A 26,378-nucleotide genomic window follows, 5' to 3' on the forward strand; every position below is an offset into this window, starting at 1 on the left:
TCCCACATGCTGCGGAGCAACTAAGCCCGTGCACCACAACTAATGAGCCCACAGGCCACAACTACTGAAGCCCACATACCTATAGCCCGTGCTCCACAACAAGAGAAGCAACCGGAGTGAGAAGCCCGCGCACTGCAATGAGGAGTAGCCCCTGCTCGCAGCAACTAGAGAAAGCCTGCGTGCAGCAACGAAGACCCGACACAGCCAAAAATAAATAAATTAAATTTTAAAAAGAAAATACTCATTTGTTCCCTGAATATTTATCGAGTGTCTATTATTTGCACAACACCATGACAGGTGCTGTGGATATACTGGTGAATGAGGACTCCTAAACTTGTTTCTCTGTATTCTTCCTTCCCTGATGATGGCAAGCTTGGAAAAATGCCTAGCTTTGTGGATGAATTGACCAACATCACACATCACGATGCTACACTCAGGAGACAAGGGTGCTGCACCTTGGCCCAGAGGGTGGCCTCACTGTATGGGATATTGCTCACCCACACCTTCCTTTCTATGTTCTCCCCTGTACAGATGAGGCTAGAAGCCTTGGCACTTTATTTCCCTTGCCAGCAAGGGAAGTCTCACAGAGGCAGTTTTTCCAGAAGCAGTGGAAGAGATTGCTGGTTTCTTTGTTTTTTCCAGTTAAACACCAGATGAATTCTGGGACTGGCTTTGAGAGGGCATCTTGTATGAAAAATACCTATCTTTAAACACTAGAATCACACTCAGGAAGATGAGATACGCACACCATGACAGGCACGTGGGAACCGAAACCAGTTTGCGGGAACACAAACTTCCCTGTACCACTTACCTAACACGCACACACACTAAAATATACATCTAAACAATTGAAAAACAGAAAGCAAAATGGCATGCATTATTAAAATTGTTAACATTCTCTTTTTTGCTGAATGCACGTATAGTTGAATCCACATCATGAAAATGTTCATTGGGGGAATTCCCTGGCAGTCCAGGGGTTAGGACTCTGCGCTTTCACTGCCGAGGGCCTGGGTTCAATCCCTGGTGGGGAACTAAGATCCCATAAGCTATGTGGCGCAGCCAAAAAAAAAAGAAAATATTCGTCGGACATGACTACCCTCTGCTACCACTGGAGGGACTCAGGATCCTGTTGTTGTATGAAAACCATTAGTTGTAATTATTTTCAATATAATAGCACAGAAAATATTAAATCAACTCATACACTTGCCTTTCTTTTCACATTCAGACAAACTTGAATATGAAATGTGAATCAATTTTTAATGCTCCACAATATGTTATTATTTTCATACCCTTCCTTTGGCTGTTGCACCTTCTTCAGTAAAATCAATAGTGAAAATAGCTTTATTGACACGTATATAAACACAACCAGACCTAGAAAAATGGACAAGAGAGAGTATCAGCCGCTTAACATTGTTCATCTCCGTCTTCTCCCTCACTGTCATCGTCACAATAAAAGATGTCTCGAAACAGGAAGACTGGCTTGGGGGTTGCCGGGGTCTGGATCTCAGTCCCTTTTTTCTCCATCTTCTTCTCTAATTTTTCTTTAAGCAACGGTAGACTAGTCTCATAAAGGTAGTCTATAATCTCTAAAGAAAAGAAATTGAATCTTGAGATGATCTGACAAAGCCTCTTCCCACGGTCAAAGGACGGACGGCGCGGATGACGACAACGCATTGCTACTGGCATTACTGTGTACAAGACCTGGCTCTAACTGCTTTATTCATAGTCACTCATTCAATCCTCTCAAAAATCCTATGAGGTAGGCACTATTGTTCACCCGTTTTTCAAATGAGGCATAAAGACATTATGAAACTCATCCAAAGTCATAGAGTCAGGAGGGCGAAGCCAGGATTCAAACCCAGGAAGTGGTGTCTGTTGAACGCAAGGAGCATTTTGTCACACACTGCAGGGCGGAGTGTTACCCGAACCAGCGGTTCCCAAACAATGATGCTGGGCAGGCCACTGGCGATTCACTTGTGAGCTTGTTAGAGAAAAACCTAGCCTCTGGACCCAGACTGGAGACTAGGATCGACTGGGTCTGGGATGAGACCCAGGTATGTACCTTTTTCCCAAGTTCCCCACCTGACTCTGATACTCCAGGTTTGGGAATTACATATGTAAACCACCTACAAATGGCTGCAGAGAAGAAACTGTTATCTCCAGTTTTTTGTGGATCAGTGTGCGTGCAGGCATGTGGTGTGAGCGTGTGCACGTGAGCACGTGTGCTGTGCAACCCAGAAGCACGCGCAGCTACTCACCCAGTGCTTGCTAAACGCCCGGCGGCCTGGTGACCACACTTTTCAAGCTCATTATCTCATTTAGTACTTCTGAAAGTCCTGTCAGGTAGGGGTTATAATTTGCCAATTTTCACCGTTTTCCATTTGAAGAACCTGAGGTTCCCAGAAGTCACTACCCAAGGTCACACTACCAGCGTGTGTCCCCAATATGCTGTGCTTTTAACTATTCAGATACCGAAAATACTGACCTGGAAAAGTCTTCTTCTGCCAAAAGGGAACACAGGTAGCTTTCAGCTTATAAAATTTAGTTTGGACATAAGATGGAGGAACATCCCTTTAGAAAGGAAAAGGTGTCAAAAAGTTAGTGGCAGTTTAAAAGTTAATCATTTCAGTCCTGTGTACTAAGTGCATTGATTGAGGGGTGGTCTACAGACCTAAGCAGCTTTCTTAATCCTCGTGTCTACACATGTGAGAAAAATAAGACACATATGAAAAGCTATTGTTCATCTGGTTAAACACACACACACAAAAGGAAGAAAAACAGCAGTACGACAAGACGGATTCTGTCTAAACTAGAATAATCTAAACTACCAGTTGGGAAGACAAGGTGTAACACTAGCTCACAGGGGCTCATGCTAACATTGTCTTCAGCCCCACCCTGAGGGCTCTCCTCAGAGCAACAAATAACCCTCACGACCACTCTGCGAGGGGGCTCCTACGCTTATCCCTCGTTTTGGAGATGGTGAAACCGAGAGAAGATGGCCAAGATCTTACAGTGAATAAGGGGGGAAGGGCTGGGACTTCAGTTGGGTCCACTCCAAATTCTACTTTTTTCTTTTTTTTCGATATCAGTTTTTTTTTTAATGGAAGTATAGTTAATTTATAACCTTGTGTTAGTTTCAAGGGTACAGCAGAAAGATTCAGTTATACATATATATATATTATTTTTTCAGATTCTTCTCCATTATAGATTATTACCAGATATTGAGTATAGTTCCCTGTGCCACACAGTAGGTCCTTACTGTTTATGTATTTTATATACAGTAGTGTGTATATGTTAATCCAAGACTCCTAATTTACCCCCCTACCTCCCGCTAACCCTTTGGTAACCATAAGTCTGTTCTCTATGTCTGTGAGTCTATTTGTGTTTTGTAAATAAGTTCATTTGTTATCAGTTTTTAAGATTCCACGTATAATTGGTATCACGTGATGTTTGTCTCTCTCTGTGTGGCTTGCTTCACTTAGTAGGATCATCTCTAGGCCCATCCATGTTGCTGCCAATGGCAACACTTCACACATCCTATACTCTTAACCACTACATTTAGGATAACTATGTACTTGTCACAATGCAAAGGCAGGGGTCTGGATTTTTTTACTTTACAAAGCTAAATAAAGAGGATGCTTACGATATTCTGGTGAGTCAAATCCATTTTCCACTTACAATAAGTAGGACAGAAACAACCACATCTTAAATATGTTTTTAAAGTGAAAATCACTAACTTCACTTCCTGGGCACTCACTTCCTAAGCCATAAAAGCGTGGCATATTTGTTTCAGTAACTAATTAATCTAGTTGTTATATGATTAGTGGGAAAAACTGGATCTGCTAGGTATGTGGAAGTACAAGACGGCTGGGCTCCTTCTGCCTCTTCATGGCAGCAGCTGCCCGCCGCGTGTGCACTGCATGCCACGCACTGTCTCCTTGCTGTCGTCCTCATCAAGGTCCTGTTAAACCACTGCACAGATGAGGAAACCGCGACGCGGAGGCAAGGGAGGGAATGACCTGCCCAAGGCTGGCTAAATTATGAGCAGAGTCCCAGGACTTGACGCCCGGTCCATCTGACTGCAAAGCCCAAGTTCTAGGGCATCTATGCCTTCCCTCTTCCCACAGCGCCCTGCGCCCAGGTTGTTCTGCAGATCAAAGCTCAGGCTTCAAGAAGTGACAATAACTGATCTGGACATTTTCAGACGAAGTAGGTGTTACATCTCATTAGGTGGAGATGCTTTCTTTAAAATCCTGCCTAAATAATTCACAAGGGAGGCTTAAAGAACCTCAGAGACCGAACTTTTAATTTAATTATTTTCACTGTTTTAACTCATTATTAAAGCTTTGAGGATGTACTATTTCCAATGGTATTTGACTGGATGCCATGATGTCTGTTTTAACAGCTCTGAGATTTCTAAACCTTAACCAGAACAATCAATATCTAAGTATATAATTCTACTTAAAATCATTAAAAACCCATTTTAATTTAAGAAATGTGATCTGAGGCAATGTCACAAGATACACAAACATTTATTGCAAAAGTCAGATTTTTCAAAAGCGGTTTGATATTACAAAGGGAGGGACCTGTCGACATGAATACTTCTTAGGATGGGAGTTGGTGGGGTACACAGCAGGACACCCTTCCTTCAAAGCCCCTAACACCCTCCCCTCCCAGGGACCCACAAACCCAAGAGCTGGTGCCCCACTCCTGAGACGAGCTAGAAGAGGAAAGGGTTTGGAACCACGGGCATGTGTCTGTGGCTCCCAACAGGGCCTGCCACGAAAAGATTCCAATTCACAAGTTAAAAAAAAAAAAAAAGGACTGATCGTTCTTTGTCCATAATCCCGAGGTGTAAATAACTAACCAGCAGAACCAGTTTACACCCTTCCTAATGGATCAGTGACAACCTCACACCAGCAGCCACGTTTCTGAAAGGCAGCCAGGCTGCGGCAGCCCTGTTGCCCTCAGCACCCTTCCCAAACTAAAGGCCAGACAGTCCCTCAACATCCCCACCTCCCAAAGCCCACCAACCCCTGAGCCCCGCGATGCTCAACAACGCGCGCTGCTTAGAGAGACTGTGCTTTGCCGGCCAGCTCTCGGTTGCTTGGCTAGCAGTGAATTCAGGTCTTCAGAGTGGTGGCCTCTCCTCCAGCGGCAGGAACTGACTGAAAATGCAAGGACCGCAGCGATGAAGGCAGACAGCGGCAACTGAGGACATCTCACTCCTCGGGTGAGAGATGCAAATGAACAGCACACCGAAACCCCTGAGGGAAACCCGAAGATGAACAGCAGCTTGACGTGGTCTCAAAAGATCTCCCCGTGGCCATTTCTTTTCACCAAGAGAAAAACTTCCTTTTCTACAGTGGGGCAGTGTGGCAGAGGCCGCCAGAGCCAGGGCATCAAAATCAGAACCACATGCCTCCTGATGGGATGTGACCTGGTGACAGAAACACAGCCTCCCCCCGTGACTGATTCCCACGTAAAATACAAAACCCGAATCCAACAGTGAGGAAGCGTCTGACAAACTCCCCAACTGAGGCAAGTTCTCCAGAACGCCCAGCCTGTATTTTCCCCACAATTTCAACGTCATAGAAGACAAAGGCATTAACAGATACACACTACTGTATATAGAACAGATAAACAACAAGGACCTAGTGTATAGCACAGGGGGCTATATTCAATATCTTGTAATAACCTATAACGGAGGGACTTCCCTGGTGGCGCAATGGCTAAGAATCCTCCTGCCACTGCAGGGGACATGGGTTCAAGCCCTGGTCCGGGAAGATCCCACATGTCGCAGAGCAACTAAGCCCGTGCACCACAACTACTGAGCCTGTGCTCTAGAGCCCGTGAGCCACAACTACTGAGCCCACGCGCCTAGAGCCCATGCTCCGCAACAAGAGAAGCCACCTCAATGAAAAGCCCACGTGCCGCAATGAAGAGCAGCCCCCGCTCGCCCCAACCAGAGAAAGCCCATGCACAGCAATGAAGACCCAACGCAGCCAAAAATAAATAAATAAATAAATAAATTTTAAAAAATCTATAACAGAAAAGAATCTATAATGGAATCATTCTGCTGTACACCTGAAACATTGTAAATCAACTATACTCCAATAATTAAAAAAAAAAAAAAAAAAAGAAAAGGCAGAAGAACTCTGCAGATTAGAAGACACTAAGGAGACAGATCCTGGGCTGGATCTTAAATCAGGGGGAAAGTGTTATAAAGGACACGACTGGGACGCTGGGTGAAATTTGCATGGGGACTGTGTTTTAGACAATAGTAGTACATCAGTGCCAGGCACCCTCAGTACGATCACTGTGCTGACGCAGAGTAACAGCCTTGCTGAGGACATGTCGTCCACCATTAACACTTAAACGGTTAAGGGAAAGAATTCTATTCCCTTGTAGAAGGGAGCGGGAGAGGGAGGGAGGGAGGGATGATAAAGTCAACGTGGCAAATGGTAGAAGGCTAATTATGGGCAAAGGGACCATGGGTTCTTTGTCCCAGTCATAGCTGGTGTGCTCCATGAAGCTTTTAAGAGACTCTGCACACATTTCATTCACTCTCCTCAGGTGTCTTGGGGTGGAGGTGGTGGCTGGAGCGGAGGGAGGGCTGGTCTGATTTACCTGGTCTGGTACTTAGACAGGGTGTTCCCAATACATATATACACAAATACAATTTATAAATGAGTTCCATAAGCAGCAGGAATTTCAGTCCTGTTCTTCAAATCTGAGAGGCAGTCATTTATTAGAACTCCTCTCTGATTTTTTCATTAGCTTGATAGTAAACAAATGGCCTTACCCTATGGTGCTAGCAAGATCTTCCCAGTCTATTTCATTAACATCTTCCACATTTATTTCATACAACCTATGAGAAAAAATAAAAATTAAGTTTTCAAGCCAAAAATCAACATGATGGACATCTTCATGGACTCACAGAATATTAAGAGCTGGAAGGCCTCAGCGTGTTCACCCCTGTTCCAGCTCCCTTGTTACACAGGCCCAGTGTCACTGGCATCCTAACCCAAGGTCAGCCCAAGGTCATGGGGTGAACTACAGACCAAAAAAAATCACCCTTCCTCCTCCTGAGCCCTTTGCATCTCCCACCAAGCCTAGTAAAAAATACAACTTCACAAGGAACTATATTCAGTATGCTGTGATAAACCATAATAGAAAAGAATGAAATATGAAAAAAAAAATATATGTATAACTGAGTCACCTTGCTGTACAGCAAAGGTTAAACACAACATTGTAAATCAACTATACTTCAATTAAAAAAAAAAAACCACAGAGGGACTTCCCTGGTGGCACAGTGGTTAAGACTCCACACTCCCAATGCAGGGCGCCCGGGTTCGATCCCTGGTCAGGGAACTAGATCCCACACGTATGCCGCAACTAAGAGTCTGCATGCCACAACTAAGGAGCCCGCCTGCTGCAACTAAGACACGACGCAACCAAATAAATAAATAAAAAATTAAAAACCAACCAACCAAACAAACAAAAACACAACTTCACCCTTCAGCGTAGACACACAAGAGCAGTACACATGCGCACTCAGCACTTGCTATGTGACAGACGCTGGGTTACGACCTTGATACCCACTAATCCATTTACCCTCAACATCACCTGATGAAGCTAGGGGATTACGTCCTTTCCACAGGCCAGGAATCAGGGCTGAGAGCTCGAGTCATTGGCTCAAGGTTTCATGACTCATAGGCGGTACCCACATTGGAACCCAGGCCTGCCTGACGTGAGATGGCCTCCTTGGCTCTGCTAGTCTCTGCTGTCTCTCTGGTAGAGGAGAAAAGGGGAAGGCAACCCCAGCCAGGCCAGCGTGGAGAGCGAGGAAGCCCACCAATGAAGGAGAAGCAGGCTTCCTGACAGGGCGCAAGAATAATGAAGCTGGACAGGGCGGCCAGAATCCAAAGGTTTCTTCTGCTCTTTGCTGTTCCTCATTGGACACGAGCCCAGCTCCACTAGACTCGCTGACTTTGTAAAACAGGTCCATTGTCTCCCTGCCCATCAGGGGACGGAGGACTCTGCACGGACCAGGAACTCAAAGACAAAACTAAAGACCAAGCAGCAGTGACACCAACTAACGCGTGCTAGAGAGCAGTAGGGCTCGGCCTGAAGTATTTAGCTCCATTTTCCAATGGACAGAAGTAAGCCATGTCTATGTGAAAGCCTTAAAGACTAAAATAGCTATGTTTATTGAGTGCATGCTACGTTTTACATGCATTATTTCATTTCTTCTGCCAATAACACTAAGAGGCAGGTACTGTTATTATCATCCTCATTTAAGATGAACAAACCAAGACCTAGAAAGGTAGGAAACACGTCCAAGGTCATGCATGTAGAAAGTGCTGGAAGAGGAATATGAACCGTGGTGATCTTACTGCAGATTCTGCTGTTGAACAACTACTCTTTGGCTAGAGAGAAGACCAGGTAAAATACCGTCACTTTCTATTTCTGTACCTTTCAATGAGGTTGATCTTGGCCTGTAGGGCATTAACTCCCCGGTATACGTCCCGACCATTTGTCATCCTCTTGGTTAGAATTTCCGTCCTACATTGAAAGAAAGAAAAACAGTTTATTTTCGGGGTAAAGTTTCCATTAAAATGTCCTTTGTCTGCCTCATTTAAATTGTCCTTATTCAGAACCACTTTATAACTTTTGCAACTCATCACTGCTAACATTTACCACCATCAAGAATATACCTTTTTTAATTTTTTTAAAGTGGGAAAGGGTAAATAGAGAGATAGGAAGTTGATGGTTATTGAAAATGAATGATGGACACAAGGAGTTCTAAGTTGCTGTGTGTTACACAATTTCCATAATAAACAGTTAAAAAAAAGGGAGGAAAAGAAAGAATAAGCCTGCTTGCAGGTGCTAAAGGGCGCTGTGTAAACTCAATTTATTTTTGCTTGTTTATAAAGCAGAGAGACATTGCTCTTATTACCATTATAGCTGCTGAAACACCAAATTACTAAATTTAAAAATATTTAAAAAGTGCTTCTCTTGAAGAGTGAAATTTGTCACAATTTGATGGACAGATCATGAGCTGTAACATTTACTTTCTTGAGAAGGGAGGTACATGATGCACACACACAGAAACTGACACTGTTTTTACTAGTAGCCACCCACGTTCACTGGTTTGAAATGTACCCGCTGATGCCATTTCAATGTTTCATGAAGTAAATCTATGTTCAGCGTTCAAGTTTCCTACATTTTTCTTCAAATTAAAAAAGAACCCTTGCATGTTATTTAATTATGCTGGTTCTGAAGCACGGCTCCCCTTCATCATTTCCCTTTTAAGACACTGACGTATCATCTTCCAACTGAGGCTTTATAACCCACTCCTTTTTAAAGTAATTAATTATTAATTAATTATTTTTGGCTGCGTTGGGTCTTCGTTGCTGCACGTGGGCTTTCTTTAGTTGTGGCGAGCGGGGGCTACTCTTCATTGCGGTACACGGGCTTCTCATTGCAGTGGCCTCTGTTGCAGAGCATGGGCTCTAGGCAGGTGGGCTTCAGTAGTTGTGGCACGCAGGCTCAGCAGTTGTGGCTCGCAGGCTCTAGAGCGCAGGCTCAGTAGTTGTGGCGCACGGGCTTAGTTGCTCCGCGGCATGTGGGATCTTCCCAGACCGGGGCTTTGAACCCGTGTCCCCTGCATTGGCAGGCGGATTTTTAACCACTGAGCCACCAGGGAAGCCCCCACTCCCGTTTTTAAGTCTAAGATATAGGGGTAGGAAGGGCTCTGGTGTCTCCATATTACACACTTCCCCTTCTAAACATTATCTGCCCTTTGGAGCTTATTTCCTGAGGGTAGTCTTCTAGTAAAATAAATATTCTACAGCAGAACTGTAAGGTATATAAACAATACACAGTATAATCTAGGAGTCTGCTTTTAACGTACAACACGCCCACTCTGGATTTCATTCTTCTTTAATGGTCAAGACGATGAAGCTCCCTTCATGCAGGAGGCCTGGGTCGTGGGCTGTAGAACCACTGCTTCAAGCTGTCATGCTGCAGCTGAAAGTTAGCTCAGAAACCCTCCAGGGCTGGGAAAAGCTACGTCGGGCAAACAACGTGCAGCGAGATCTGGACTGAAACTACTTCTTCGTGATGGATGTACCTAAAGATGTTCTAGGATGAAGAGTATGACTGCCCTGCTTTGGATGAAGACAGAGGAACTGCTGAATTAGAAAGCAAAAGTAAAAAGGTGGAGCTATTACTGATCACTACGCTTGTGATTTCCCTCCTAAACATTCAGACGTTAATTTTGTATCTTTTTTTTCATGCTATAAATAGATAACAACCTGGTTTTATGAAGAAAGGGACAGAGTGAAGAAACCAGAAGTCAATATTCAATATTAAGAAGATTCAAGTTCTGTTTACAAAACAGAAACAGACTCACAGACACAGAAAACAAACTTATGGTTACCGAAGGGGAAAGGGGGCAGGAATAAATTTGAAGTTGCGGATTAGCAGATACAAACTTCTGTATATAAAACAGATAAACAACAAGGTCCTACTGGACAGCACAGGAAACTGTATTCAATATCTTGTAATAAGTTATATTGGAAAAGAATAAAAAATGTTATGTGCGCATAGCTGAATCACTTAGTATAATAAGTTATATTGGAAAAGAATAAAAAATGTTATGTGCGCATAGCTGAATCACTTAGTATACCAGAAACTGGCACAACACTGTAAATCAACTATACTTCAATTAAACAAATAAATAAATAGAATAAAAGGTTCGAGTTCTTTGTGAAGGAGCCACACAATGAATCAGGGTTGGCTAAATGCTAACTTAAGTCAGCCATTGATGTTGAAGTGCTTGGAGCAGCAGATCGCAGAGGATCATTCTTGACCGACTGTAAGGCTTTCCACGTGGTAGTTACAGATATTCTTAGTAACCTCAGCAGTCCACCCCTCTCCGGAAGTTGCTGAGAGGGGGGCAGGGAATGCATCTTGTTGAAATTTATGTAAGAAGCCTCAAACTTACCACTTACTTTTACACTGCATCCAATTCCTGGTTTCCACTTTAGCCTCCACTTCTACCCAGGATATGCCTTTGTAGAGTTTTTCCCGAACAACTGACAGGCGGCCTTCAGGATTCTCTTGGAGTTTAGAATCCATCTCATTTAGCTCCTGGGGAGACATTTTCTTTAGAATCACTTCTTCAACAGCCTTGATTAGTTTCTGGGTCTCCGTCTTGCTCCAAGCACCATGATTTCTTTCTGTTGACATAAAAGGATGGCCTTGAAGTTGCTAATCTATTTGCTTTCAAACACAATATTAACAACAAAATGATAATGATGGATATCTGTCATTTGACATCTCTCCAAACCCACAGAAGGTACAACACCAAGAGTGAACCCTAATGTGGACTGTGGACTCTGGGGGGTTAAGATGTGTCAAGGTAGCTTCATGGATTGTAACAAACGGACCACTCTGCTGGGGGGTGTTGAGAATGGGGGTGTGCTGTGTATGTATAGGGCAGGAGATAAGTAGGAAGTCTTTGTACCTTCCTCTCACTTTAACTGTGAACCCAAGACTGCTCTAGAAAAACAGTCTTTTTTTTTTTTCTTTCTTTATTTATTTTCTTTATTTTTTTGGCTGCGTTGGGTCTTAGTTGCGGCACATGGGATCTTTGTTGAGGCATGTGGGATCTTTTGTTGCAGCGCAGGCTCTTTGTTGTGGTGCACGGGCTTCTCTCTAGTTGCGGCGTGTGAGTTTTCTCTCTCTAGTCGTGGTGCATGGCCCCTGTAGTTTGCGGCACACGGGCTACAGGGTGCGTGAGCTCAGCAGTTGTGGAGAGCGGGCTTAGCTGCCCCGTGGTATGTGGGATCTTAGTTCCCCGACCAGCGTCCCCTGCAACTGAAGGAGGATTCTTTACCACTGGACCACCAGGGAAGTCCCAAAATAAAGTCTTTAAAAACAAAAAGATAAATCAGACACTTTTCAGAAGACAATGGGCAACATCTCAATTACACAAACATAAAACTATCAGTTATGGACTTCCCTGGTGGCGCAGTGGTTAAGAATCCGGGGCTTCCCTGGTGGCGCAGTGGTTGAGAGTCCGCCTGCCGATGCAGGGCACACGGGTTTGTGCCCCGGTCTGGGAAGATCCCACATGCCGTGGAGCAACTAAGCCCACGAGCCACAACTATTAAGCCTGTGCTCTAGAGTCCGTGTGTCAGAACTACTGAGCCCGTATGCCACAACTACTGAAGCCTGCGCACCTAGAGCCAGTGCTCTGCAACAAGAGAAGCCACTGCAATGAGAAGCCCGTACACCGCAACCAAGAGTAGCCCCTGCTCGCCACAACTAGAGAAAGCCTGCACGCAGCAAATGAAGACCCAACGCAGCCGAACGAAACAAAACGAAACAAAAAGAACTATCAGTTACATGCAAATCAAAATGAAACTACGAAAGTGGCCATAGATTCTTTTTAAGAACCAATCACACACACACACACACACACACAACCAACTGCAAAGAAAAAAATCCTTTCTTAAAGCAATCTTTTTTTTAACTTCGAAAAAACTGTTCTTCCTGTTTCTAAGAGTAATACCTCCTGCAGGAAATTGTGAGGTTCCCAAACATTTAGTGGAAAGAGAACAACCAAACGACTTTCATGTTATATACATAACTCTCCCCAAGAGTTTCTAGGGTGAAATTAACAGCTGCAATGACGCCACCACAGTACTTGATGAAGAAGGCACCTGTGAATTTATTTTTTCTTTCTTTGTTTTGTTTTTTTTTAATATTTTGCACTCATTAAGCTATTTTATTTAAAAAAAATTTATTTGGCTGTGTTCGGCCTTAGCTGCAGCACGCAGGACCTTCGTTGTGGTGTGCAGGTTTCTCTCTAGTTGCCGAGCGTGGGCTTAGTTGCCCTGCAGCATGTGGGATCCTAGTTCCCCGACCAGGAATTGAACTCGCGTCCTCTGAAGTGGAAGTGTGGATTCTTAACCACTGAACCACCAGAGAAGTCCCGGCACCTGTGAATTCCTAAAGCCAGTCCTTGGCGCAGGGCATCAAAAGCTTCTACGATTCACTCTTCTTGTCTAGATGCTCACAGTCATGCTAAGGAAGAGGCCGCAAGCTGGCAGGCTACAGATATCTTTGATCTGGCCTACAGAATGTTATTGTCACTATTTCCCCAATAACAATTTGGATGAATATTTAAAAATCAAGAGAATCCCAAGAAGGGTTTCCCTGGTGGCGCAGTGGTTAAGAATCCGCCTGCCAACGCAGGGGACACGGGTTCCATCCCTGGTCCGGGAAGATCCCACATGCCACGGAGCAACTAAGTCCGTGCGCCACAACTACTGAGCCTGCGATCTAGAGCCCACGAGCCACAACTACTGAGCCCGTGTGCCACATCTACTGAAGCCCGCGCACCTAGAGCCCGTGCTCCACAGCAAGAGAAGCCACCGCATTGAGAAGCCTGTGCACTGCAATAAAGAGTAGCCCCTGCTCACCGCAACTAGAGAAAGCCCGCACGCAGCAACGAAGACCCAACGCAGCCATAAATAAATAAATAAATTTATTTTTAAAAAGAGGGTCCCAAGAAAAAATGATCTTGATTTCACACACACATGCAAATCCAGATGTTTGCTTTACTTCTTGGAAACTGGCAGAATTGGCTGCGCTGAGTCTTCACACGGCACCGGTGGCCAGAGTTGGTGGCAAAAAAGGCATGGTCTCCACCACCTCAGAGTTTACCATGTGCGGACATGCAGACGCCTGTCTGGGACCCGCTGCACGGCTCTGCCTGCAGGGCCGGAGCACATGAGCCTCTGGGCTGAAGCTAACACCCACTAAGGACTGTCTTCTGAAAGCAACTGGGGACTTTTTAAGGTGAAGGATATAACCAAGGAAGCTTTTTATGAAAGAGGAGAAGAGACAAGAGATGACTGACACTGGTTTTGGGAAACGTCCCTGACTAACAGGCCCTCCCTTTGATGGTTTCCCTGGCCACCTGGGGGAAGGGATCTTGGTGGCCCAGGCTCTCCTGCCCACCGGCTGAGTGGGTTTCAGTTTACCTGGCAGTTGGAGTCACACTGAAAGCTACTGAAATAAGGTGTGGCAGAAATCAGTCTGGTGAATTAAGGTTGCATCAATATGCATGGAGAAATAAATGAATCAGTAAGAGAATGGCTGAAAAAGTGATGACTCTCTCAGAAGACAGGCCTGTAGTGATGCCTGGGCCCTGGGCCGCTGTGGGCTAATTCGTTCACCCAAGTGGGCTCTAGAGACCACGACTTACGACTGCTGATCTGGGAGAACTTCAGGGCCACAGAGAGGCTACTTCGAGACACCATCTCGCCAATCTTTTTCCAGTCGTTTCCATGGAGGGACTGGTATATCTTTAGCTTCTCGGTATCTCCTTTGCTATACCTAAGAGGAAGGGAAAACAGATCACAGCTGAACATTAACCACAAGCTTAAAACCACTATTCTCACTGCAGCCCGCTGCGACGCTGGGAGAAGCCGTATAGGGTGGGCTGTCAGGAAACCTGCTCAGCACAGTCCTACCAAGAACCTGAGCCCAGATACTTCCTGTCTCGGCATCTCAACCGTGAGCATCCTGTAAGTCAGTCACCGCAGTCTCTGGCTCACTTACACAGAGGCCAGGGCAAATAATCCGATCATATTATTCCCCAGCCAAACCCATAAAGGCTTCACACGATAAAACCCGAACTTCTGACTGTGCCTGCAAAGCTCGGTGCTCCCTAAGTTCAGCCCCATTGGCCTTATCGGCCTTTCTCACCTCGGAGCCTCTGGACCTGTGGTGGGAATGGCCTCCCTCCACCGCTGGACAGCTCCTGCAAGCTCTTCAGAAGCAGCTTAAATGGTGCATCTTCAGAGGGGGCTTCCCTGACCGCCTGGGTTGGAGGTGTCCTGCTGTCCCCTCCCACAGGACACTCTGCTGCTCTCTCACTGCCCCCGTCACCACTGGCAACTGTACACTCGTGGCTTCCCTGGTTTATCTGACTCTTCGTCTAGGCCACCACTGGCCAATGGAAATATGAGCCACAGATGTCATTTAGAATTTTCTAGTGGTCAGGTGAAAATTAATTTTATTTAGTTTTTTTTAAGATAATTTATTGGCTCAAGCAATTGAAAAGTCCAGATACAGGTGGGCCCTAGGGTTAGCTTAATCCAGGAGCTCAGTCAAATCACCAAGGACCACTTTCCACCATTCTACTCTGTCTTCCATGTTTTTGGTGGGTTTTTTTTGGCGGCAGCATGCGGCATGTGGGATCTTAGTTCCCCAACCAAGGATCGAACCCACGCCCCCTGCAGTGGAAGCACGGAGTCTTAACCACTAGACCGCCAAGGAAGTCCCTAATTTTATTTAGTTTTAATGAATTAATAACATATTTCATTTAACTCAATATATTAAAAATGCAGCCATTTCAAGATGTAATCAGAACCTAAAAGTATGAATGAGATACCTTACATTCTCTTCTCCACACCAAGCCTTCTAAGTCCATTGTATACTTCACTCTTCAGCGCATCTCAGCTTGGACTAACCATAGTTCAAGTTCTCCATGGCCACATGAGGCTGGTGGTCACATGGATGGACAGCACAGCTCTGGAGGGGAAGTCCTTGGAGGGCAGGGACCCTGTCAGTTTTCTACACTTTGGTACCCGTGATGCTTGACAGACAACAGATGCTCAATAAAGATGTGACAGGGACTTCCCTGGTGGCGCAGTGGTTAAGAATCTGCCTGCGAATGCAGGGGACACGGGTTCGATCCCTGGTCTGGGAAAATCCCACATGCCGCGGAGCAACTAAGCCTGTGCGCCACAACTACTGAGCCTGCGAGCCACAACTACTGAAGCCCGTGCGCCTAGAGCCCGTGCTCCGCAATAAGAGAAGCCACCGCAATGACAAGCCCACGCACTGCAACGAAGTGTAGCCCCTGCTCGCCGCAACTAGAGAAAGCCCGTGCGCAACAACAAAGACCCAACTCAGCCAGAAAAAAGGAGAGCTGTCATTAAAAAAAAAAAAAAGGATGTGACAGATGCCTTAGCACAAATCTGTCACAGTTTAAGGAAGTTAAGATGCAGGAATCCCACATAAAAGCAAATATATTAAAAGAAAAGAACTAAAGTGCACTATAATATATATGGATTTTGAGATTAAACATCTTAAATGTTTAAGGGAAGAAAAAGCCATCTTTATGACATTTTATAATTCCTTTTTGGGGGGAGGAAGAGGGGCCGGAAGTGGTAGTTTATGTTATTACTAATGCAACACAAAAGCAGCCCTAGTAAAATACTAACCATTTCTAACGAGGGTGATCCACAACTACGTGGGACAGTAAGATCCTAGCATTCTCAGAAATGTATCTAAAATGCAGAGCATGGTGAATAGAGATGCGAAATCCTTCACCATTAAGAATCAAGCTTTTTAGCAGTTTATAAGGCAAGCAGGGTCTTCCTGAGATTTAAAACAAGACTTAAAGGTACCCTTGAAGCAACAAAAAAGAGGACATGAGAGAAAAACAGAGTGTACGAAAATGAGGAAACAGGTGCACTGACCTCCATGGCCCCTTGGAGCCTTACAATTCTTTGATTTTTGACTTTGTATGGTTTTTTCCCTTAAGAGTTCCTTAAGCTGGAAAAATACTTTAAGGGTAAATGGTCATCGCAACACAAATAATATGGTACCAATGAATGAACTTTATTATCAGAATGACAGACTTTCATTATTTGAAAAATGTCATTTCCCACAGTGATGTAACAGGTAGAAAAACATGTTACCTCATTCATTTACCAAAAGCATCTTTTTGGTCCCATTTAAAATGTCATCTTTAGTGAATTTCCTTAAAGTACACAGCGGGGGCTTGGGAAAAAGGGAGGGCAGGTTTCAGTCTGTGCGGAGGCATCTTTCCTCTCCTTCAGGTTTATTTCTTTTGGTAAAAATTTTTAAAAAGAAGCCAAGGTCATATCAATGTTCAATTCTGATAGTACCTATGTCCTGATTTAAAATCACAGCGCTAAGTAGGACCCAACTGGCCCTGCCAGATTCACTCCATCTGCCTCCTGGAAGTGAGATCAGTAGTTGAGCCCTAGGTGGCTGTCTGGGCCCTCAAGGGTAGGAGCTGATGCCTTCTCCCTCAACTCTTTGTCCTTAAGCAGAGTGCTTACCCACCACTGACGCTCGGTCTACATTTGTTTTATTTGGAATGTTGGAAACAGACCATAATTGGGTATTTTATTTAGGAAAAAAGGGAGGAGAGAATGGCCACTGCCACATGAAGCTCTGCATTGAGGCTGCCGAATCACACTTAAATGACCTCACACAAGTGCTCGCCCCCACCTTCGAATATTTACTGAAAACCCGAAGCACCGGGCTCAGTGCTGGAGGGCACACGTCACACCGAGAAGGAACGTCTGGGTTCACGAGGAGCTGACAACTTAGGAGGCTGCTGAGAAAACTGCGCGGGTGACGCTAAGAGGCAGCGCATGGAGAACGCTAAAATGAAAGCATAAAGTAAAAGCCAGGGATTTAGAAATGGGAAGATGACAGAAGACTTATTCAAGAGGTGGAAACTCAACGGGTCTTTGGAGACATACACCTGACGACACATCTGGTTTCACACACGAAACTCTTCACGATTTTGTTGTGTACATTTTGATTTACAGTATCAGCAAAGACTAGAGAAATGCTCTGCTCAAGTTTTTTCTTACCTGCCTTTGTAATTGTTGACATCAAACATCTTCTTTGCTCGGTAGTATACGAGTTTCCAGGGCCGGGCAATGCCCTTACCTAAAGTCGGAAGAGAGGTGGTCAGAGGGACAACTAGAACGTGGCATGAAATGCAGTCGCGATTATAAAAGAAACCCAGAATGGCCCCCTTTTTACAACATGCGCTATCCTAGACCCCAGGCGGAGGTTGCAGTTTCCTATGTCCTGCAGAAAGCCGTCTTGGGGAGCAGATATACAAAATCCCCAGTTTCCTTGGCGATCTCTGAAAACTAGATGCTTAGCATGTAGAGGCTCTAGCTTCTGGTCTACTAAATTCATGGAAAAGACCCTTATTAGGCAAAGGGATTTTAACAAAATCTGGAGGTGGAGGACACACTCCAGCAGTTCTCCATAAGATAAACAAAAAACCTTTGCAAATGAATAAGCTTTTTCCTGCTTTGCCACTCTAAAGATGAAAGGATCCCCCAGCAGGGGCTCATTGTTCTGTTTTCCTTTGTGCATTCCACCTCAGAAATTATCCTCTTTAAATTCAAGAGAGATTTTTTTTTTTCCAGTCCAAACCTACATTGCTTCATGACCTTCTAACTTCTCCAGGATACCTCCAAGAGGAGGGTTCCAGCTCACAGCACAAATACGGCTCTACTTAAAAAACTTCAGAGACTCTGGTGTATACCAGAGTGCTTTGCGCAGTATGTGCAAAAAATACACAATAGAGGACAAGAAGAGAAGCCAAAACCGTAACTGTTACCAAGTAGGAAAGCTGGAAGCTGATCATCTAATTTGTTAGAAAATCTGTAAAAGCACTATTCTTGGGAGACATGAACACATTCCAAATCCCTGAACGTATAGGCTGGCAATAAAAATACTATTAACGTAGCAGCAGCTAACATGCACTGCACGCGCTGGGCGGGCCGGGCGCTGTGCTCAATACTTGCCGCGGTTGTCTGTGTAAGGCTGGAAGGCTATGGATGCTCCAAGGGGCCACAGTTCTAAACTTACCAATGTGCAATCTAAACGAGTATTTTCTTTTTAAGTCGGTGATTAGCGATTTCTCCTCTGGGTATCTGTCTGTGTACAGCAGCTTGTCTGCATTCTCGATTCCTGTCAGAGACAGAAATTCTCGCACGTTTTTCTCTAACTGCTTATTTTCCTTCACGGAAAACTTGCCAAACTTAATAGCGACACCTAGGATTTGGGGCAGGAGAAAAAGGTACACAACTGTCAACGATGAACGAAAGCGAACCACCGCTTGGTCTTTAGCAATTACAACAGCACCCGTCAGCTCCTCCCTACCTATCGGGGAGCAGCCCCCGCTTGTGCCCTTGACATTCGCTCTCCTGCAGAGTTCGGCCTAAACCACACTGTCCTCCCAAAGTCTTCCCTGGTCATCCTACTCCAACGTGACCTTTCTTGTGTCATTAGTTCCTTTTTACAGTTATTTAAAAAATAAATTAACAGTAATAGATATTCATTAAAAATGCAAACAGTATTGAAATAAAAGTTTAAAAGAAGCCCCCCCCCCCCACTCTCCTCTACCCCTGCTCCCCCCAAGGCAGTGCTGGGAACTGGTTGGCACAAACCTGAACATGTATATTCTCTACGTATACATATTCGGGGGAGGTGGGGACAATGTCACTGCAATTTACGTTCTATTCCTCGTCATAACTCAAAGCACTGAAGTCTCATTATTACTGACTGCATTACACAGTACATTTTCCTAATCTTAGACTTATTTTAAAAATCTTTTATAAAATACATACTCATAAAAATGTCAACACAGAATACAGAAATAAAACGGGGTCCTTCTATAGATATTGCTCTGTAAATTGTGTTTTTCTTGATCAATTTGTCTATTTTTTAAAAAAACTAATCTTATCAACATGATTAATTCCATAAGGCTAAGGCCCCTCTTTTTACTTTTTTCAATGACCAGTGGCACTGGGCCTCACACCGCAGATACCCATCAGTAAGTACTGCTCACCTGCAGTATACAACCTTACATCTGTAGTTCATTCTGAAACCCAATAAGCTTTCTGGGAGGTTCTTGTAACACAGTGAAATCAAGAAGGAGACGAAGCTGGGTGCTGCCTGAAGCCATGCCCACTACAACCAGCTCACCCTCAAATTAATATCCTTGAAATTACACCTCATCGAAGCTGACGATGCTGATATGCGTGTTTTAATTTGATTTCACTTGTGCCCCCTCCCAGCGTCTCAACCACTTAACCTCCTCCTCGTCTTCTTCCGGGCTTGATATTCTAGTCTGTGGATCACCTGGATCCGTTAGCCCCATTTTCCTCACCTCCCCTACCAGAAGTTGGGCAAAGAAGAGGAAAACTAGTGCACTTCGTTTTGGTAATTTTACAGTGCAGATAACGATTCTGGAAGGAGATAAAGCTGAAAGTAGCTAAGGGATGCTTTTTGTGAATCTATAAATCTGAATCGCTCACAAAAGAAAGCCAGGGCTAGATACGCATATAGAAAAGTTCAACAAATATTCAAGTTCCACAAGCTTACCCTGGGCTTTAAATTCTTTAAAGCGTCCCAAGTCATCCCGATACATTCGCTTAATTGTAGTGGCAGCCCTCTCCTTGATATCAGGGATGAACTCCTGGAGCTGCCTCACAGCAGAATCCAAATCCACGTCTGAATTATCTGAATCTCTCGAATCTTCAGATAAATACTTGGTTTCAGGATCTTTAGCCGACTCCAAATTGCTTTCTTCTTCATTTGTAGGTTCTAATCTAAGGAGAAAAACTGGATTGACTAACACTGACAGGTCACGTGCCCTAACGGCTTTCAGATTCTTTTCTTACAGTGACTCTCCCTTTGACTACAACAGCGTTAAAGCTGGAAGGGATCTTGGAGTTGATTCAGTCTGTGATGTCTGAACTCTTTAATGTAGCTTTACTAACTTGGATACACCTCAGAGGCTGCCTGGAAGGTAAACATGTTGCCCTAAGCCCTATTTCCACCAGGCATTGCTTCTTATGTTACAATTTCTCAACTGTATTGTTTCAGATAGTGACTTCCTAATAAGCTCAGCCCTCTTCTACGGCCCATGGATACTCAAGACACCTCCCCCCCACAATGAGTTATGTTTTATAATAATGGTTACTAATTAGTTAAGTCAATATTCAGGGTTTACATTGTTACAATTGCTTCGTTGCAGTTAACAAGGGCCACATATTTTCCCCTTGGCAGTATAAAGAAAACATAGTTTTCTATGTATCTATCACTAATTCACTCCCACAAACTTTCGGCCAGATGTCCAAAGCTGCTCTTAGCCAACTGCATCAGCTAACCACCCAGACAGGAAACTGAAACAAAACAAAAACAAAACTGTACGCATTTGTCTGAGCGGAGGGTCAACAGGTCCATAGCACCAAACAAGTTAAGAACCACAGGCCGAGAACATTCCTGCCTCGTTATCAGTGATCTAAAAATGTCCCCAATGAGAAGGCACAGAGGCTGATGTGAGTTGGGCCCTCTGCCATTTAACTTCTATGTGAAACTATTTTAAGCCAGGACAATCTAGCAAATGTAAGAAAGTCACAGAGTAGAAATGGGGAAAAACCTGTCCCGACTCCCAGGAACTGAAATAAAGTGCTTTAAAAAAAATTCCTGCATCTATTCATCGGCCAGTATACTTAAATGATAATTATATAAATAATGATATCTAAATTTCTTTTGTTAGGGAGAACCCTAATTCAACTTTTTTTCATGTTCCGTAACATTCTAAGTTCTCTGATCCTTTCTCCTATCTCTGTACATATAGACAAGGTAACTGTGGGGTCTTAAAATTCTTTTTAAACTTATACAAAGAATTTCAGGGCTGGAATAGTTCTTAGTGAAAACAGACTCTACCTGCCTTATTTTATACTTGAAGAACGGAAGGTACCTGCCAAGTTACTCAGTTAAATGTCCACGACATCCTGTACATTTGATGGTCTATCTCTTTATGATTTCTGCCACTTACTATGGCCATGCTGAACAAAGAGGTAACCGGCAGACTTCACACCCAAGACACACACCATCAGAAGGCTCAACACCCACACATTACCTCTGCACCTCTTCCGAACAGGCCTGGGGTTTCTCCTCTTGTGGCCTGCGTTTCACACTTTCTTCAATCAAGGTACCATTACCTTCCACTGAATCAAAGAGTGTGTCCTCAGAGTTCGTCCTGAGGACTGAAAAATCACCACCAGGTGCCACGGCAGTATCAACAGAAGATCTTCTCTTCCTTTTCTTAGACTTTTTCTTGAGGCCACTGGATTCCTGATTGCCCCCTGCAGTCCCGACCTCACCAATCACTTGCGATCCCTCTGAGTATATGTTCTCAGCGCTCTCAGGCGCAGGCAAGGCCTCGAATTCCTGGTCATTTGGACGCTTCCTCTTTCTTTTCTTAGACTTGCTTTGATCTGCAGACACTGGTAGTTGTGCAATTTCACCTTCTTGGCCCATGGGAGGCTGGGGTTCCTGCTCTTGGGGTTCTGATCCGGGCAGGGTGATGCTTGCACCCAGACTTTCCTGGGCAGCATCGCAGGATGAAACTCTCCTCCGACGTTTTTTCTGCTTTTTCTCCCGAACTTTATCATGCAGTTCTGACTCATGTTCATGTGACTTAGTAACTAAATGCGGTTCATCTGCTTCAGGCCCTTTTGTTGACTTTCGCTCCTTGCTTACATCAATGTAAACGACATCGACATTCTTTGTAAAATTCTTTGGTGTGTTCTCAATGTTTTCTTTATTCACCAGGACGCACGCAACACCTGTTTCCTTATCGACCCCCAAAGCACCTTTTCTTCTCTTTTTACTCTTTTTGGGTATAGAAGTGGCCTTTTCAGTCTCATCGCAAATTTCTGATTTTTTCAAAGGAGAAGAAACAAGATGCTGGGCATCCTTTCTCTTTTTTTTACCCTTAGTTATGTCAGGCTGTTCATTTGCCAGGGAGGAGTCTCTGAAACTTTCATGGGGATGCCTCCCATGTCTCTTCTTATGTACAGAATGCTTAGTCTTTTTCTTGACGAAAACTGGAGTGTGGGTTTCCAATCTGCTTGATTCTCCTTCCATTTTACTCCTATAGGGAAACGGAACCACATGGTTTATTTTTGCAGAGCATTTTAAACATTAGCCTCGGGAGGAAAAAAAAAAAATCACACAAAAACGAAATTGCAGAACAAATGACAAGGCTGGAGTCATGATTATAAATTTTCTATTATTCTAAATGCGTAGCAAGCTCACTGTAATTCACTTGTCTGGTTCCACTGCCTTTATGATATGGAAAAAAAAATAGTTAATTGAGAACAGTGCTCGGCTATGATCGGGCCCTTGTTCCCCCACGGCCTCATCTTCTACCTCTCCTCTCAAACTCTGTGCTACACATGCCTTTTTTTTTTTTTTTTTGGTTCCCCAAACATGCTCCAATCCTTTCCCTGGCTTGAGGTCTTATAAATCACGACTCCCTCTCTCTGGGCTGCTCTCCGCTGTCTCCTACCCCTCCCTGCCGCCTTTCATCCTTCAGAGCTTGGCTTGAACATTGCTTCTTCCAGAAAGCTTTAAAAGAATATAAACATTATGATACCATGCATACTACGTTAAGAGAATATAAATGTTATGATGCTGTGTATATTACGTTAAGAGAATATATACATTATGATGCCATGTATATTACATTTAAAACACAAAAAAAGTTTCATGTATCTTTTCTGAATGGATACATATGCAGTAAAACTATGAATACAGCATGGGGATTATAACTGGTAAATTCAGGGATTAGGGACAAGTAGAGAGCCAGTTTCTCTTACATCTGTAATCTTTTATTTCTTAACTGGAGTAATGAGTACAGGGGTATTTGTTATATTTTTGTCTACTCTTTTAAAGTGAACTGAAATAGTTCACTTTTTAAAAAGCAAGGGGCAGAACAAGAATGCAGACTGCTTTCACTTAAAAACAAGCATTAAGGGCTTCTCTGGTGGCGCAGTGGTTAAGAATCCACCTGCCAGTGCAGGGGACACGGGTTCGAGCCCTAGTCCAGGAAGATCCCACAAGCCACAGAGCAACTAAGCCCGTGCGCCACAACTACTGAGCCTCTGCTTTAGAGCCCGTGCTCTGCAACAAAGAGTAACCCCCGCTCGCTGCAACTAGAGAAAGCCTGCGTGCAGCAATGAAGACCCAACACAGTCATAAATAAATAAATTTATTTTAAAAAACCACAAGTGTTAAAACAAACAACTGAAGGATGTAAACGTACTGTTTTAAGTATTTACCAAAAAAAAAAAAAAAAGAGAGAGAGAGAGAGAAAAGAAAGAAACCTTTCCGGACCCCTTGAGCTTGGCCCATTCCCCAAATGATATACTTTCATAGCAAACTATTTCTCTTTTGTAGCATTTAGCCCAGCTGTGGTTCAGAGCGGGGACATCAAGTACCCACTGACCTCAAACTAGAAGATCGCCTCTTTGAGAAAGAGGCTGAATGGGCCTTGTTAGTGTCCAACAAAAAGTCCAGGTTCTGCAATAAGTAGGAATGAAGTTTAATAAGGCTCCAATGTCAATTCTTATACAGAGCACGTGCATTCTGGAGTTTAAGTACAGGAATGGAAATGTACTTCACAAAAGACATGGTTAAAAATGTAATTTTACAAACACATCTTACAACTCTCCTTGCTCCGTATTGCTTCTGGGTTTCAATTTTTAAGATTTTATTTCTCTGCGACTAAAAGTAATACTAAAGGTAATACGTTTACATGGTTCAAACATCAAAATAATCCGTCCTCCTTTCCCCTCCTTTCTCACAGAGAAGGTAGCATCTGTATATTCTGATCTGCATTTTGCTATTTTCACTTAACAACAGATCCTGGAGACCTCTCTGTGTCAGTGGTCTTTCAAGTCTGAATGCTTAAGCACATTTTCTACAGAAGGTGCCTACTTTCTCCTAGGTAGTCAAGAAGCTATAAGAATTGTCTAGCTGGAAGGATGGGGAATAACAAACATATGGACTGATACCTATAAGCCAAATCTACCAGCCCCAGGATCTCACCTCCAACGGAGGCACCAAGAGCTTTGGTGAAGGCCTTCCTCCCTGGTGTCACCCAGAGATGCACAGAAGCCCCTTCTTAACCCACTTCTTTGCAGCTTCCACCTCCATGACTCCCCCCGAGACTGCTCCAGTTAGAGTGCCTATGACCTTCGAGCCACTAAATTCAAGAGATACTTTCCTGGCCCATCTTTCAGGATCTCGCTCTCTCTCTCCTTGGCTGCACCGCGTGGCTTGGTGGAAATCTTAGTTCCCCGACCAGGGATCGAACCCGTGCCCCCTGCAGTGGAAGCACTGAGTCCTAACCAATGGACCACCAGGGAATTCCCTCAGGATCTCTCAATAACAATGAACAGAGCAGATAATTCCTTTCAATATTTTTACCTTCCATTAGTTTCTTTCTTTCTTTTTGTAAATACCTGTATGCTTCTCCTTCTGGTCTCTTGAACTCAGCACCACGTTTTAAATATATAGTCACTTCCCACTAAAACCTTCTTATGGCTTCTCCATTATTCTTTATAAATTTGTTTATTTTATTTTATTTATTTTTGGCTGTGTTGGGTCTTCGTTGCTGCGCGTGGGCTTTCTCTAGTTGCCGCGAGCGGGGGCTACTCTTTGTTGCGGTGAGCAGGCTTCTCATTGCCGTGGTTTCTCTTGTTGCAGAGCACGGGCTCTAGGTGCGCGGGCTTCAGTAGTTGTGGTGCACAGGCTTAGCTGCTCTGAGTCATGTGGGATCTTCCTGGGCCAGGGCTCGAACCCGTGTCCCTACACCGGCAGGTGGATTCTTAACCACTGCACCACCAGGGAAGTCCCTCCGTTATTCTTAAGATAAAGTCCCAAATCCTTACAGACCTACCATGCCCTTCATGATCTAGTCTAGTCCATGCCTACCCTTCCACCTCTCATTTCTCCCTGGGTTTCAGACATCCTGTCTTCTTTCCGTTCCCAGAATACACCATGATCCTTCTCGTTATCAGGGACTTTACAAAAGCATCTCATTTTCCCAGGAATGCCTTTCCTCCGTTACCTTTCTGCGCTATAACTGGTCTAAGTTTGAAACTCACTTTCTCTTCTGGGTCCCGCCTTCTCGTTACAACGTTTCTCAACAGTCCAGCTGCTTCCCTACTGCACTTCGCTCCGTTGGGACATAACCGGCCTCCTAAGGGCTGGGATCTCCTCGTCCGTCTGGTTCCCAAATGGTTACCCGGCGTTCGATATATATGGATATACACTTATTCGGAACATACCACTTCCCGCCGTGCAGGGACGTGCCCAAGCCTGGTCCCGATCCCCTCCCCACTTTGGGGTGCCCTGGAGACCCTGCTCTGCCCCGGGGTGGGCGTTCCGGGGCTGAGAGGGAGGAACGAACGAGAGGTTCCCGAGTGGAGGGCCTTGGAGAGGCTGCGGAGAAAACAGGCGCCACCCTCACCCCTGGGGACCTGGGCCAAAGGCGGGCCTCCGGGGAGGTGAAGACGGCAGCCACACACCGCTCGGTTCAGACACGCAAACTGGGAAAAAAGCCGGAGCAACTGTAAAGCCATTTCACCTACCTTCCGAACGCGTCGCGGCCTGCCTCCCAATCCGGAAGTGCTGGTGTCGTG

General features: G+C 44.5%; 1 protein-coding gene across 9 annotated transcripts; it reads right to left on the reverse strand.

The window, feature by feature from the left end:
- Positions 1-1,238: 1,238 nt before the first annotated feature.
- Positions 1,239-26,378, reverse strand: TTF1 (transcription termination factor 1). Of its 9 annotated transcripts, none has more exons than XM_022578346.2 (11): positions 26,328-26,378; positions 21,806-22,822; positions 20,260-20,486; positions 18,742-18,927; positions 17,724-17,802; positions 14,288-14,418; positions 11,015-11,249; positions 8,479-8,568; positions 6,806-6,871; positions 2,486-2,571; positions 1,239-1,371 (listed from the first exon to the last, which is right to left on the reverse strand). In XM_022578346.2, exons 2-11 carry the CDS (start codon positions 22,813-22,815, stop codon positions 1,250-1,252), a joined length of 2,232 nt encoding a protein of 743 aa, XP_022434054.1. In that variant the 5' UTR covers positions 22,816-22,822; positions 26,328-26,378; the 3' UTR covers positions 1,239-1,249. The 9 variants fall into 9 exon arrangements, 8 of the variants coding, with proteins under 8 accessions (XP_022434054.1, XP_022434053.1, XP_089770055.1 ...); XM_022578345.2 differs by having other exon boundaries at positions 1,239-1,586; positions 26,328-26,377; XM_089913929.1 differs by lacking the exon at positions 26,328-26,378 and adding an exon at positions 25,842-26,268 and having other exon boundaries at positions 1,239-1,586.

This window comes from Delphinapterus leucas, chromosome 6 (genome assembly GCF_059928025.1).
Source record: "Delphinapterus leucas isolate spDelLeu-1000000601 "Yukka" chromosome 6, BTC_Dleu_Yukka2, whole genome shotgun sequence".
NCBI lineage: Eukaryota > Metazoa > Chordata > Mammalia > Artiodactyla > Monodontidae > Delphinapterus > Delphinapterus leucas.